Genomic DNA, 14,774 nt, shown 5'->3' with positions numbered 1-14,774 from the left:
GCCTAGTGGTGACGTCCGGTTGAAACAGAGGGCTGCCATTGAATTTCTGACTGCTGAAGTTTGTGCAGCCAGGAACATTCAACGCTGGCGACGAATCGTGGATACACCATAACGACCCAGAAACGAAGCGTCAGCCGGTGGAGTACCGCCACACACGTCCTCTCCAATGCCAAAACTCAAAGTTGTCCCATCTGCTGGCAAAATGTCGACATTGTCTCATCCTGCCTATAGTCCGAATCTTGCGCCCTGCAACTTTTGGCTCTTTCCCAAACTTAAGGATCACCTTAAGGACCAACGCTACAGTTGTGATGAGGCGGCAGAAGCAGCAGTTCGGCAACAGTGTCACCAGCAGCCACTACAATTCTTCGCTGACGGCATCATGAAAAACCTTGTTTCGCGATGGCGCAATTGTGTTGCCCGGAATGGGGACTATGTTAAAGTGATGCCACCATTTGTAGCTGACATTGCAAGTTTTCTACTGATACCTGTATCGGAGCTATCTGTCAAACACAATAAAAGGTATCACCTTGGAGGCATTATTTTCTGAATCGCCCTCGTATTTCAAGGACATTAGTGCTAAAATAATAAAATATATATTATTATACTTACCGTTGATTCTGCTGGTCCTCTTACAGCAACGTTAGCAGCTTGACTTGAATGATAGTTGCATAAATGATGATGCATCTCCTCTTTCGTGTCCGTTCCGTGTTTACAGTATACACATTGGTATCTATTACACGAATGTAATTTGTAATGCTAGAGGAAAAAGAAAACGAAACAAAGATTAAGTACGAATAGGAAAATATGAATACCTACACTGGTATTCATAATTGTTTTAGTATGCGTATTTCTATTGATTTTTACCACTAGAATACTCACATTTAAAATATATACTTAAAAATTTATATATTGACTCTTGATAGTGTCTATTGAAAGCAATACGATTAAAAATTATAAAATATATCTACAAATTTTCTTAAGAAAAAAATTCAAATTAGTTCTGTAAACGTTCCTTAGAGAAGAACGAATATATATCTTGATTCGTAATGACAGAAAAGATCGCTTTGCTGAATTGTTGAATACAGGGATGTATATATTTTGTATTTGTTTCTATGCCCCCCTGTATTCAACAGTTCAGCAAAACAATCTTTTCCGTAGTTACAAATCAACGATACATTTTCGTTCTTTTTTAAGGAACGTTTACAATACTTCTACAGGGTGTCTACTAGAATTCCAAAATGAAATTTCGTGACTTTTTCATGACTTTTTCTTTACTAAACCATAACATTTCATACCACTCTCAAGAGCGAATTTGGGTGCGAATTAGGCCGAATTTTCATGCATGAGATAAAAGCATGCTTTGCTTGCAATTTGGTAGCGTCTAAAGCCGATTATAGACATTTTTGGTGATGAATTTTGACGTTTTATAGAATAAAATTTGCTAGTCTGTACTTACATTTGTACAGATAAAAAAAATTCGTGACCCAAAAGCTAAATTTCTTGACTTTCATGACCGTTTTCTGATTTCGTGACTTTTTCATGACTTTCGTGACTTATCTTCTTTGTATCAGAACTTTCGAAAGTGATAGTTCGAAAAACACAAATTATGAAGATGTGATCGATACCTTCGACTAACATATACGGCGAAGGAAACCTTCTGCTTTCATACTAATAAGTCATTTTGTTCGGCTCAATTATATCTGTCAACTTGTACATGTCTCGTTCTTGGATTTTTCTTTCCTTGAACACTAATAACATTGTAGAATGATATATTGCAGGAATTGTACACATATTAGTAATATAAGGTTCCTACTGATCTGGAGAAATCTATTTCCCTGACTTACCAATTCTCTGATAGATGTCGGATGACGTTGACACATAAATAAGAAATAAATAACGGTGAATATTTATACGAGAACATTTATTCTATAGAGACAAATAGTGATTAATTGCTCATATATATCCACTTACCACCCATAAATATCTTAGCAACGTTCCATACCGTGGTTGGCTAAGCTGAAATTGGTGTACAATTAAAGTTAGAAAAAATATATTTTATAAAAATTTCCTGACTTTTAGATATTTCCAGTCTTTTTTCCCTGAATTTCCCTGACCTGCACCATTTTCCCTGACCAGTAGGAACCCTGTAATAACTATTTGCTTTGATCACACTTTTAAAAATTAATTTCTTACGGGTACATGGATTCTTATTGCTAGGATATTTACAAAGATTCATACCCACATCCAAAATTGAGAGATTTCCAGAATTAGAATATGGAGGAGGAGAAGAAGAAAAAAAAATCCTTCGAGAAAATATTCCACCTCAGGCTATAGGCTATGGGTATATACGACCCTGCATTTGACAAGCATTCAATTTCAGTTTGGTCTTCATAAATAATAATAATAATAATAATAATAATAATAATAATAATAATAATAATAATAATAATAATAAAAATAAAATAAATAAAAAGTCCTTTTCTTACTGGTGTTAAGGTACTTGTTTACTGATTTTAGGTCTATAATTGGATTCCAAATACAAATGGAGTCCCCACGACTGGGCAACCTAAGTCAATTTTTTAACAAAAGAAGACAAACGAAAATCGAAAATCTCTTAAAACTGCTATATATTTCTCCTAAGCACGAAGTATCATCGTGTTATTTTTTTAAAAAAAGCCACCCATTTCTTTTCAAAAGTTTTGTATTTTAATCCACAGATGAAATTAAATCAAACAAACGAGACTATTTTTTACTTACTTATTGTTAAAGAAATTATTTATAATGTAATTTAGGGCAAATACTACCCACCTTGGTTCAAACAAACCTGGATAAATAGGATCACAAGGAATGACCAATCTGATGCCACTTACAGAGGGTATCTCACGTAAGCAAATTGAAATAGTCAATGTATCACATATAGAAATAATGTTGACAAGACAAGACTCTCAGCAATAGAGGATTCTCTCAGTTATCCACGTCCCACTTAACACGATTTGGCTGCTTTAGGACAAGTATTCAATATAGTTTATCTACGAGGTATGATCAAAAAATATGGTGAATAATTTTATTAGAAACAAAGTAATAAGCCTACATGGAATTTGATTTAATCTCCTTCAAAATGCTATCTTTGGCTAGTAATGCACTTATCCCAATGTTGAGTCCATGACTGGAAGCATTTCTGTAAGATTTCTTTTGGAAGGGCGTTCAGCTCCTCTGTCGTGGCCCTCTCAAATGTCTGGAATGGTGTCAAAACTTTTTTCCTTTAAGGACGGTTTTAATTTGGGGAAGAGCCACAAGTCGCATAGTCTTATATTTATAGAGCAAAATGAATGTGGACTGACAGTAATATTTTTTCGGCCAAAAAGTGCGGATCAAAAGCAAGGTGTGGCACCGCCGCGTTTTCGTGGTGAAGGAGGAAACCATTTGCCCATTTAATCAACGGTTAAAATCCTTTTCACGGACCCATACGAGATGTTCAGTTCTTCAGAAAGCTCTCGAATAGTCATTCGCTTGTTTCTACAAATAATTTATGCCATTTTTTCGCACATTGTTATCTGTTTAAGACGTCGAAGGATGCCTCAATCGTTGCTAGTTTTCAACCCAATCTTTGCCGCTTTTGAATCGCTCATACCTTTTGTAAACCACCTTCAATGCCACCGCTTCATCGCCATACACTAATTTTTGATATTTCGTGAGCTTCTTTGCCTTTTTTTTCCCCTCCTGCTTAGAAGAAAACTTAATGTTGGTGCGCGACAGACACTTTTAACGTTTTCATTGCTTCTGGAAGCCAGCTAACATGTCACAACTAGTTCAAACTCGACACTGACTGTACCAAAGGTTTAGGCTACCGGTCTTACTAGTAGGAATGAATATAACATTGATAGATGGCAGTGCAACTATATTCACCGTGTTTTTTTGTAATTACACCTTATATTCTCACCTTTTCTTCTATTTTGTATATGGAATAATGCGTTTCCAAAATTTCTACAGGCTTTCTTTCCTCCTTGAAACCACCCCGAGTCAGAAGTCATTATTATGATCGTACGAGCTTATAAAACTGAGAGGAGTAAACAGGGATATTTCCAAAATGAAGAATAGGACCTTTGTCAGAACAATACAAATATATCATTAACTACGAAACTATTTACTTACCCCTATCAGTTGAGAAGGTTTGAAATATTGTGCGTCACATTGATCACAGAAGAATATATCATTCTGGCCATGTTCCTTATCCAAATGATGAAGGAAGAAATTGGGATCCAGCACAGATACACCACAGTTTCCTGTAACAAAAGATACAAACGAAATACAGCTACAAAGATTTAATATCTTTCCTATGACTACCAGTACAAAACCTCATAATTTCAGTGCTACTTCATAATAAGTTGTTAAGCATTTATTGTGTACTGTAAATATTTGAATTCCATGGTACTGTATGTTCAAAAAGTATCATCATAATCTAAGTTTAACGTAGATTAATGTTAAAGATGAAATTAAATTAAATCTTTCAGTTTAGCGTCCCACGGTTACAGCCGTTAGGCTAATGGAGACTATGATTAAAGCAATTGAATGACAGAAAAATTGGTGCAAAAAGAAAGTGGAAGTACCCCAAGCACCTTCATAAAGTACGTGAGAGAATTTACTAATTAGCACAAAATTTCAGAGAAAGTCTTTCAGAAGAAAATTTACATTATCACATCAAAATTTACTAGAAAAGTAGTGTGCTTCCATGGGTCGACTTCTTTCTCCTTTTTGATTTAAGAGAGTCTGCACCCTGTTCCTTTCTCCAGTATCCATCGGTATTCCCTGCTGCCACCTATCGGAATCCATGATAGAAACTTCCAACATATTGCAGAAGGGGTGGTTGATGTGGTGGCGTTGCCTACCACAAAAAGGGTTATCAGTAATACAATGAAACCTGTCTATGTTGGCCACCATCGGTTCCACTGAAAAGTGGCCAACTTACAGAAAATAAGTGTGATTGATGTATTTTTAGAATAGGATTTCTAGTACTTTTAGAACAGAATAGGTTTATTCTAGATGTATTTCTTTTACTCTTTGGCACATACGCACATCCTAATTTTGTAATTCCTGTATAGTACCGTCTACCTCTTGTTAATGAGCTACAGGTGTTTCCCTCGGAGCAGAAGATGTCTTGAGAAAATTTTAAGGGAATTCATATCTCAAAACCTCCTTTCGACAAGTTGTCAGGTGCCAATAGTTGACAATTAAGACGGTTAGCTTTAAACCTTGAGAATTTCTGGAATTACTAAAGCTCTCCACTGATGAAACGAACCGATATAGCTAATGGTTTTAACAAAACGGAATGGTAAACAAACATTTACAACCATTTCCTGAATTTCTGTACGTGCTTTTTCTTATTTATGAGGATAGTGTTCTAACCAGAGATCTTATTAAATGCTTGCAGGGACATGGGTTTAGAAGTAAATGCAGAGAAAACTAAATACATGGAAATGCGTCGGGACCGTAATACGGCAAATTGTGGAGGCGTTAAAATATTAAATAATACTTTTGATAAAGTGGATACTTTCAAATATTTAGGATCAATATTAACAGACGAAAATCATATTCACGAAGAAATTAAATGTCGACTAAAAGCAGGGAATTCGTGTTACTATTCGGTTGAAAATCTCTTGTTGTCGCGAATTCTGTCGAAGAATTTGAAGCTTAAAATATATAAAACGATAATCATGCCTGTTGTTCTGTATGGTTGCGAAACATGGTCACTTACTCTGAGGGAAGAACATAGACTGAAAGTATTAATATTTGAGAACAGGATCCTGAGAAGAATATTCGGACCCAAGAGGAACGAGAATGGGGAATGGCGGAAACTTCATAACGAGGAACTACATAGTTTATACGGTTTACCCAACATTGTTAGGGTCGTCAAGTCTAGGAGGCTTAGGTGGGCGGGTCATGTAGCTAGAATGGATCAAAGTAGAAACGCTTTCAAAGTCTTGACTGGAAGACCCATAGGAAAACGACCATTAGGAAGACCTAGGCGCAGATGGGAGGATAATATTAAGATGGATCTCGCAGAGATAGGAATACAAAGTAGAAAATGGATGCAATTAGCTAAGGATAGAAGTCAGTGGAGAGCTTTTGTGAACGCGGCACTGAACCTGCGGGTTCCATAGGCCATAGAGTTAGTTAGTTAGTTAGTGTTCTAACCATTGACTTCCAAGGACTAATCGTGGGAACCCATGCTTCTTTGTCTCCAGCCACAAAAACAGTACATCTGCCTCTCATATGGGAATATGAAAGAGTTAAGAAAAATAACAAAACGGTATTCTGCGTGGTCAAAATACGCAGATAAATTTATCATTATCATCATAGAATAAACATTGCTTCAATGCGGCCAACTTTCAAGATACACAGATAGTCAACTTACGAAGTGACGAATGTCTTATGGGAAAATGCAGGTTGAAGACGAACCAGGCCAAGATGAGCAGGTAGCCAACTTGACAGGTTTTACTGTGTAAAGGGGAAAAAACACGAAATATAAATAACATTCTTGTGTGAAGAAAAAGTTATCAGTAGAAGAAAAGTTTAAAGGAAAAGCCAAGAAATATAACAACATTCTACGGTGTAAAGGTTATCAATAAAGAATAGGTTTACAGGTAATATACAGGGGGAAAAAGCTAAGAATATACATAATACACTATGGTGGAGGAAAGGGCTTCAGTAGTGTAGTGCTTCAAGCAACGATAATTTTATTAGGATTCGCACTGACGAAAGCGGAAAATCACCGCTGAAACGTCTGCGTTAAATAATGCATTTTTGGCAGTGAATTTTCCTTTATACAGAGTTAAGTGAGTATCCCATCACTTCAGTAAGTAGTAACCAGGAAAAAAAAATGAAAGGTGAAACTAACTGGCTCAGTTCACGACTCGTCAATAGAAGGCACTGTTTCTGCGATACCCAACTACATCCGACCTCTTAGTAAAAAAGTAGTGTTGTTATTTATCCTTGGTCACTTAATGAGTCTAGAAACACCTCTCAGATGTCTTTTTAAAACGTAGATTCGAGGTGACGTCACTGATAATACACTGAAAACCGTCGGATACTTCGAAGGTACTGACTGCGAACCCAAAGATTATTTGTCGCTCTTTTTGTTCTTAATTGGTTTGTATGTAGCTTCTATATGAGCAGCCAGAGTATCTAGGGCGAGATCTACATACAATCTAATGGAATCTCATTCGATACTCTTTCATCGGAAATCGAACTCAGGACATTTTACACTAAAGGCATGCATGTTAACCACTAGACTAACGATGAGAGCTCTTTGTTCTTCAAATACAGGACATTGCAAACACCATGACGAACTAAAACTAATGCAAAAGAAGCTTTTACCTTACAAAACTGCCAAAAAATTAAAAACAGGTTGAAAAAAAAAAAAGCGCCAGACACTATATAAAGGTGGTGACCCAATTACATTGAGAAATGGACGAAATAATAGATTTTATATTACATCAATTCATCTTTAGGTGCGCACTCAATGATACACAGAGAAAAAAATGCACGACTGGACCGAGATTCAAAGCTGGGTTCCTAGCTTACCGTGCTGATGTGTTAACCACTATGCTTGTCACTCCGTTCCCTAACACTCATACATCCTAATATTCTTGAGTACTACAACTATTGCTGTGCATGAATTCAGTGTGCCCATTACAGCACCAAAAGTGATGAGAATGTATAGTTATTCAGGGAGTGGACTAGCAAACTATGTGGTTAAAGCATCGGCATGGTGAACGGGGAATCTGATTAGAATCTCGGTTTAGTAGCGGAATTGTTAATTGCGAACTAGTCCAATTCGCCTAGTGGAACTTACAAACAAAAAGATAAATCTTATGCCCGCCCGCCTGCCGCACTTCAAATTCATTACAGATATTATAACCACTTACCTTGCTTACAAACAAAGGGAACAACGACTGTGTTCTTCTGTTTTGTCTGGTCCACATGAGGCGGCAATCCAGCTACCTTCTGACACTTCAATACTTGGACTCTCTGAGAAATATGACTTGTGTTCTGGAAATCAAGAATAGTTTTGAAACAAATTGAACTTCACAGATTTATTACAAACAAAGTATAAAAAATTGAACTGAACTTCAATCATCATATAGAAAATGCAATAGTTTATTATGAATAAATTTGTACAGATACTATGCGTACGATTTAAATCACGATAAAAATTTGCATTTCTACACATATATTTTTTTTTACTAAAAAATACAATATTAAAATCTAACCCTAACGAAAAGCATAATAATTAATTAATGCATAAGAAAAAGTTAAGTACTGCATGATAGCAAGCATGTAAGTGATGGTTTCTTGATACTGTATGACGCTCTTCTATTTTCTTCTCTTTAATGTTACACTTCAGTTGAGCATTTAAATCGTTCAATAACAATGAGCTAACCCCCCTCCCCTCCACACACACATTGTCATTACAGCCAATTATGGATGCCACGCAATTTGAAAGTTTTTCCCACAAAATGTTTTCTACATTTGCAATATTTTTTTTTTTTTAAACCGTATTAATGCACTGTTAATTACTGAAAATACTAATTGGTTTCTTCAACGGGTTTTGTACATATATAATTGTTTTTGCTGTTATTTACTTAGATGTACTTAAAAATGTCATTTAGTTAGCTGCACCTAAAAATATTAATTTTGTATATTAATAAGCTAGCTTGTCGGTTACTATCGTACTTGTGTGACTACTCTTCAATTTTCTTTACATGTTACGAGATTTTATTTCTTTTTTCTCATGTTTTATTAGTTTTTTCTCTCAAGTTTGTATTACAAGTAATACACGATCTGAGATTTGTATTATTGTTGGTCTGTGGGAAAACTTCAAGAAAATCCTGATTACGAAGATAGCGAAGGTACCAATATTTGTACACCAAGGTCAATCCATATGAAGTGATCCAATAAAAAATTTTTGATCGCTTGACCATTTTTAATGTTTTATTTTTTTAAATGCACTATTACCATATACATTTGAGCATACCATACAACACAGCACAAAATTGTTTTTTAAAAATTTTAATCTCAGCTCGTTTGTGAGTGGTGGCCAATTTTGTTGAGCAGCGCGTGCCAATTAGTGACTTCACAAACGTTAACGTAAGAGTAAGTTTAGTAATTACTAAGTTTAGAAACGACAGGGTAAACGAATACGTATAACCATTTCCTCAATTCCTGTATGCTTCTTTGTCTCCAGTCACAACCAGAACATCTGCCTCTCATATGAGAATATGAAAGAATTAAGAAAAATAAAAAAACGGCATTTTGCGTGGCCAAGATACGCAGATAAATTTATCATAATCATCATAGGGTAAACACTGATTCAATGCGACCAACTTACAGAGCAATAAGTAACGAATCTCTTATGAGAAAATACAGGTTCAAGACGAATCAGGCCAAGATGAACAGGTGGCCAAATTGACAGGTTTTAGTGTACTTCATAATTTCAAATTTCTTCTGCTGCTGCAATATTTATGTATTTATGTATATATGTTCTATGATTCACATTGGTAAAGTAACTAGTTCAAAAACAAATGGTTGAGAACAATGTTAACATGCGTTTCCAGTGCAGTTTTTAAAATTTATAATTTAGTTTAAAGTCAAATATCGAAGCTGAAATTTTTAGTATAATTTTCACTTATATCGTTGTATATTCTTAAACAAAAATCCATGTCCCATCAAAGATGTTTACACTTTGGAAACATTAAGAATTTCAAATTTTTTTTAAAAAAAAATCAGAAAATTTGTAGGAATCATTTATCAATGTTGTTACTCCAGCTGTGGTGAGTATAGTACCACACCACTTCATTTTATAAACTTCAGCTATATAAAGTGGAATTTGTAAAATTTTGATACTAAACTTATTGAGTAATTTTTACTTATTAAGAAGAAAAAAAAGTGAAAGTGCTGTAGAAAACTGCATTTTTTTGCAATGTTTTCGAATAATCCAGTCCTACGTCCAGCATATGCACTGTCATTAACTGCCATGCGCTGTCAACAAAAATGGCCGACATTCTAAACCGCCCGAGATAAAAGTTTTCAAAAAACAGTTCTGTACTGGCAATGAATATGGTCAGTAAAAAATTAAAAGTGGTCAAGCAACCCATATTGATCACTTTATATGGGTTGACCCACCAAGAAGAATAATAGTTCATACGTTAATTTCAAAATAAGTTTGGGAATGCTCAGTTAATAGGAAGTGAAAAATGTGATTTGTAAAATACCTACGTTAAAAATCGCGAGATAGTTAATTACATTTACATAAAACATGTATAATACAAGCAGATATAAGTACATCTTTGCATTAAATTTTACCATTAACCTTACTTCAAAATTTAGAAAAGATTTTCTGCTCACGCTCAGCAAAGTACAATTCTACTTGTAGAAAATACTTCAGTTGGCCCACACCCTCAATATGCATAATATAGTACAAAATTATAAATAACAAGTATATATGGATAAAATCTTACCTGATGCAATACCACGTAGGATGGAACGTAAGCTCTGTAGAAACAGTACGCACACTGATATAAACAATGTCCATGTTCAGTTTGAATATGAGCCAGTACTTCTTCTGCTGTACCTAACATTGCACAACAATAAGCACACTGTTGCCAATCCCACTTCTTGGCAGGTACTTTTCGTTTCGGACCTGTCCCAAATTCTGCAGCAGCATGCTTTTCATAGTGTTTTGCGAATCGTGCTGGAATATTTGTTGTGAAGCTACACTCACGTCCCATACATTTAAAAAGATGCACAAGTTTGGTTTGTTGCAACATTGTAGAGTAAACAGCTGATGTTTTGGACGCTTTAGCATAAGATGGCGCCACGGCAGACTTATAAGCCTGTTTTTGTGCCAGCTTTCCTTTAGGCAAAGCGTAAGTACCGGCGGATTTCACAGTTTGAGGTTTACCTGCTGTGACAGATGGATTAGTGGACGGTACAGTCTCTGTTGGCGGGTTACTAATAATACCTGGATTTACATTCGTTGCCATATTTGTAGTAGCTGTGCTAGACGTGTACGTGGCAAGCACTGGTGTTGCTGCTGAACTAAACGCCAAAGGTATATTCTTCTTCGACCCTGGGTAAAGAGTAATTCTTGGTGTAGGAGCACTTGCAAGATTAGCACCTTCTTTTATCGCTTGCTGATTCTGACTTCCAGATGGATCAGTCAGAGAGACTGTCGTCAACTGAGGAGATCGTTTTCCAGATAATAAAGATGATAAACTTGGAATTGTTTTCTTTAAAGTAGGCCTTGCTTGTGTAATAGAAACGTTAGGGAGTCCTTTATGGAGACCACCACCGGTTGGCAACATTGGCCTTCTTTGCAGCAAAACCTGCTGTGGCCCAGCAGCTCCTTGAATTGTGTATCTTCCTGGAGGTAGCGACTGCGATGATGGATGCTTTGGTGAAAGTGATACGACTGAAGCGTAATTAGTACCTCTCTCATTGGTCATATCACTGATTTTATACAATACTCCTTTTACTGGTGAACGGTTCGCACTCAATGAACTAGTTAATATTGGACTTCCAGTAACAACACCAACGGTGGTTATGGCAGAAATCGGAATCTGTGACAAAACAGATGGAGCAGCTACAGACTTCGAAGGCGATGAAGAAGTGGATGCACTGGCCACTTCAGCAAGGTTTCCAGTGCTACTACTTATCAACCCATCAGACGACTTTTCAGTTGCTCCCGTATCATCTGTAGAATCGTTCCATAAATCTGCAGCCTGTAAAATAAATATTTACTTCTGTCAGACTATATACAAGTATTAATTATATGAATATTTTATGACAACGATCTAATCTAAAGAAATATTTACAGATTTCGAAAACACTCTAGAAAACAGAAAATAATTTTAAAAGCGCTAAAAAGGATTTTTTTTTTTAAAAAAAGCTAAAATGTTACTATTTCATTTAAAAAATTACTGTGTCAAGCCAAACAAATTACTGCCTCATAAAATGGTAATTTTACTAAACCATAATTATTTGGCTTGGCAAAGACTTCAAAAATTCACTTATTAATAATAACGCATTCTCGATTCGTAATTTTCTCTTTAAATTCGCTTTATTTTGCCATTTTCGTCACCCCAGTAGTTTAGGTACGTACCTAACCAAAGGTATAATTTAGGTTTATATACGAGGCGCGTCCGAGAAGTATCGAACATTATTTTTTTTTTCCCGCGTAAATCAATGAATCCGCCCGCGGGAGATTTTCTTCAGTATAGATGTAGAGGGGACACACGTGCGCAGTTGAGATTTTTTTTTTTTTCGCCCGCAGAAAGCGTTGCGTCAGTCACTGGCAGTTGGCCAACGAGTGAAGACGTGTAGTGAGTGGTCGTCAAATTTCAGGGTGTTTTTTTTTTTTTTTTGGGGGGGGGGGTAAAATGACAGAAAAACTTGAGTAGCGATACTGCATCAAATTTTATACCAAAAACTTGGCGATATCCAAGCGCAAACCACTCAATCGGATCAGTACATTCAATTTTGAACGAGAATTCGGTTATGAGGAGTGTGTCCGCGAAATTTGATTCAGGCTTCCATCGACTAACACAACATTCTTGTATCATCAGGCTCCCTACTCATTCGACATGGCTCCGTGTGATTGGTTATTTCCCAAGCTGAAAATGCCACTAAAAGGGACCCGATTTGAGTCAAAAGAAGACATCATGCGGAATGAGACGGCACGGTTGATTATCATTCCAAACACTGCGTTCCAGAAGTGTTTCCAATAATGGCGGGAATGATGGGAGAAGTGTGTGCATAACCAAGGAGACTACTCTGAAAGGGATTAGTGTTTCGGATTTCCAAATCAATAAATGTATTTTTGCCAACCAAAGGTCCGATAGTTTTTGAACACACCTCGTAAAATGGGTCGGCCTATGAAACATTATCTCAACAAATATTTTTCTTCAAATCGGTCTATACACTGTCGATCTCTCACACATACACAGTCATCCATTGAGACGTTTCATGCTTTAGCTCCAAAGATTAATACGAGATACTAATTAAATTTACAAGGATAAACAAAATCGATGCGTCTATTTCAAAGTTATGCGCGAACACGCCCACAACATACATGCATATTATATAAACTGGTCGAAACAGCATACATAATAACCGGGTCGAATTAACACAACCACTTTCTTTTTTCATTTTTTTTTTTTTTTACATCATTAAAAAGAAAAGACTTGCAATATAATTAAATAATAAAAGAATGTCTTGTTCGTTCCCAGAAAATAAAACAAAATTTCCATTCCAAATAAGGAAGTAAATATCTGACTAATGAGAATAAATAAATAAATAGCACTGCTTCTGTAGGGGAATATACAAAAATAAATTATTATGGTTATACACTTCATTTTGAAGGTTTATCAAATAATTTTGCAAACCGTGAAAAAAACATTCTTGGATATCGAAAAAAAAAAATGTGTTCTTTCACCAAAAATTTTTTTGAGGGTCGTCTCCTTCTGTACATAGATATCAAACAGTATCGACAATAAATTTACACAAAACGCGATATGATGTTTTATTATTTATTTATTTAACGATTAAGTTACAAAGATAAGCCGGAATTTTAAACTTTTTGCCACATTTTAAATTGTGTTCACTTTAAATACTACATATAGATACATATTATTCCTTTCTGCATTTCGGTTTGATGTGATAGTGTTAGAATTTCCAGTTAAAATTTTGAAAGCGTTTCTACCTTCTTTCATTCTGGCTACATGGCCTCCCTGTCTGAGATTTCTAGATTTAAAGACCCAAACAATGTTAGGAAAACTGTATAAATTATGCAGTTCTTCGTTATGAAGTTTCCGCCATTCCTCACTCCCATCCCTCTTGAGTTCGAAACGGAAAAAGACCATAGAAATGTCTAGGTGAACATGGGAAGACGATATAACGAGACTCTCGCGGAAATAATAATACAACATAGGAACTGAATCCAGTTGGCTAAGCATAGAAGCCAATGGAACTTTTGTGACTGGCAATGAAGCTTCGGATTCTATTGGCCATTTAGTGCTAGGATTACAAATTCTTATTTCGGGTACCTCAGGATTTCGGTATCTCAGAGGTTCCTCGCTAGGATTTTATTTTATTTTATTTTATTTTTAATTATAAAGCTAAAAATACGCGAACCATAGGTTTATGAAGTACTTTCAACTAAGTAAGTCTGTTTTATAGAAACTTTTTTTAAGTATAATTTGCATTACTGTTTTAGACGTCAAATAGCAGACGGGATTCGGGGAGGACAGACGCTGGGCGCTGCGCCCAGACTGAATATTATATTTGTTCCTCACAAGCCTTCGGCTCGTCTCCAAATTGCCTGCACACTAGAGATATATGTTGGTGTCAGGTAGGAGGCAAAGCAGCTAATGACAACTAGAAGCCTGACTATTAAGAGCGTGATTTGATAAACTGAAACGTTTTGACTTTTTAATTAGAATGTATATGCATAATAAAGGAATTCAAAAATTAAGCAGAACAAAAGGTCATATTTGAAGTTCCTTTTACATTTTTTAACATTTGAAGTAGACAAAAACGGACAACAGTGACCGTGGAGATCAAAAATCACGTGCTCCAGAGAAGGGGAATACCTCAGAAGTTCATCGCTTAATAATGACTTCCGCTATCACGAAATATAATTATTTTTTCTAAATATTTCGCAATATAAATCTAACCTTAAGTCTAAGATGACAAGAATATACAGAACACTCCCTGAT

The 14,774-nt window shown here is 35.7% G+C and overlaps 1 protein-coding gene across 3 annotated transcripts in view; it reads right to left on the bottom strand.

The window, feature by feature from the left end:
• LOC145692810 (uncharacterized) overlaps window positions 1-14,774 on the bottom strand; it is a 170,569-nt gene that overhangs the window by 54,177 nt on the left and 101,618 nt on the right. For all 3 annotated transcript variants that reach the window (XM_081768305.1, XM_081768306.1, XM_081768304.1), the window contains exons 8-11: window positions 10,518-11,780; window positions 7,926-8,049; window positions 4,153-4,283; window positions 610-756 (exon numbers count right to left, since the gene is read on the bottom strand). In XM_081768305.1, the coding sequence (XP_081624431.1) occupies window positions 610-756; window positions 4,153-4,283; window positions 7,926-8,049; window positions 10,518-11,780 (1,665 nt within the window). The remainder of the gene's footprint in view (window positions 1-609; window positions 757-4,152; window positions 4,284-7,925; window positions 8,050-10,517; window positions 11,781-14,774) is intronic.

Source organism: Thermobia domestica, chromosome 8 (assembly GCF_964235325.1).
Source record: "Thermobia domestica chromosome 8, izTheDome1.hap1.1, whole genome shotgun sequence".
Lineage (NCBI taxonomy): Eukaryota > Metazoa > Arthropoda > Insecta > Zygentoma > Lepismatidae > Thermobia > Thermobia domestica.
The sequence above is the reverse complement of the archived record's forward strand: the minus strand, read 5'-3'. Positions and strand labels throughout refer to the sequence as shown.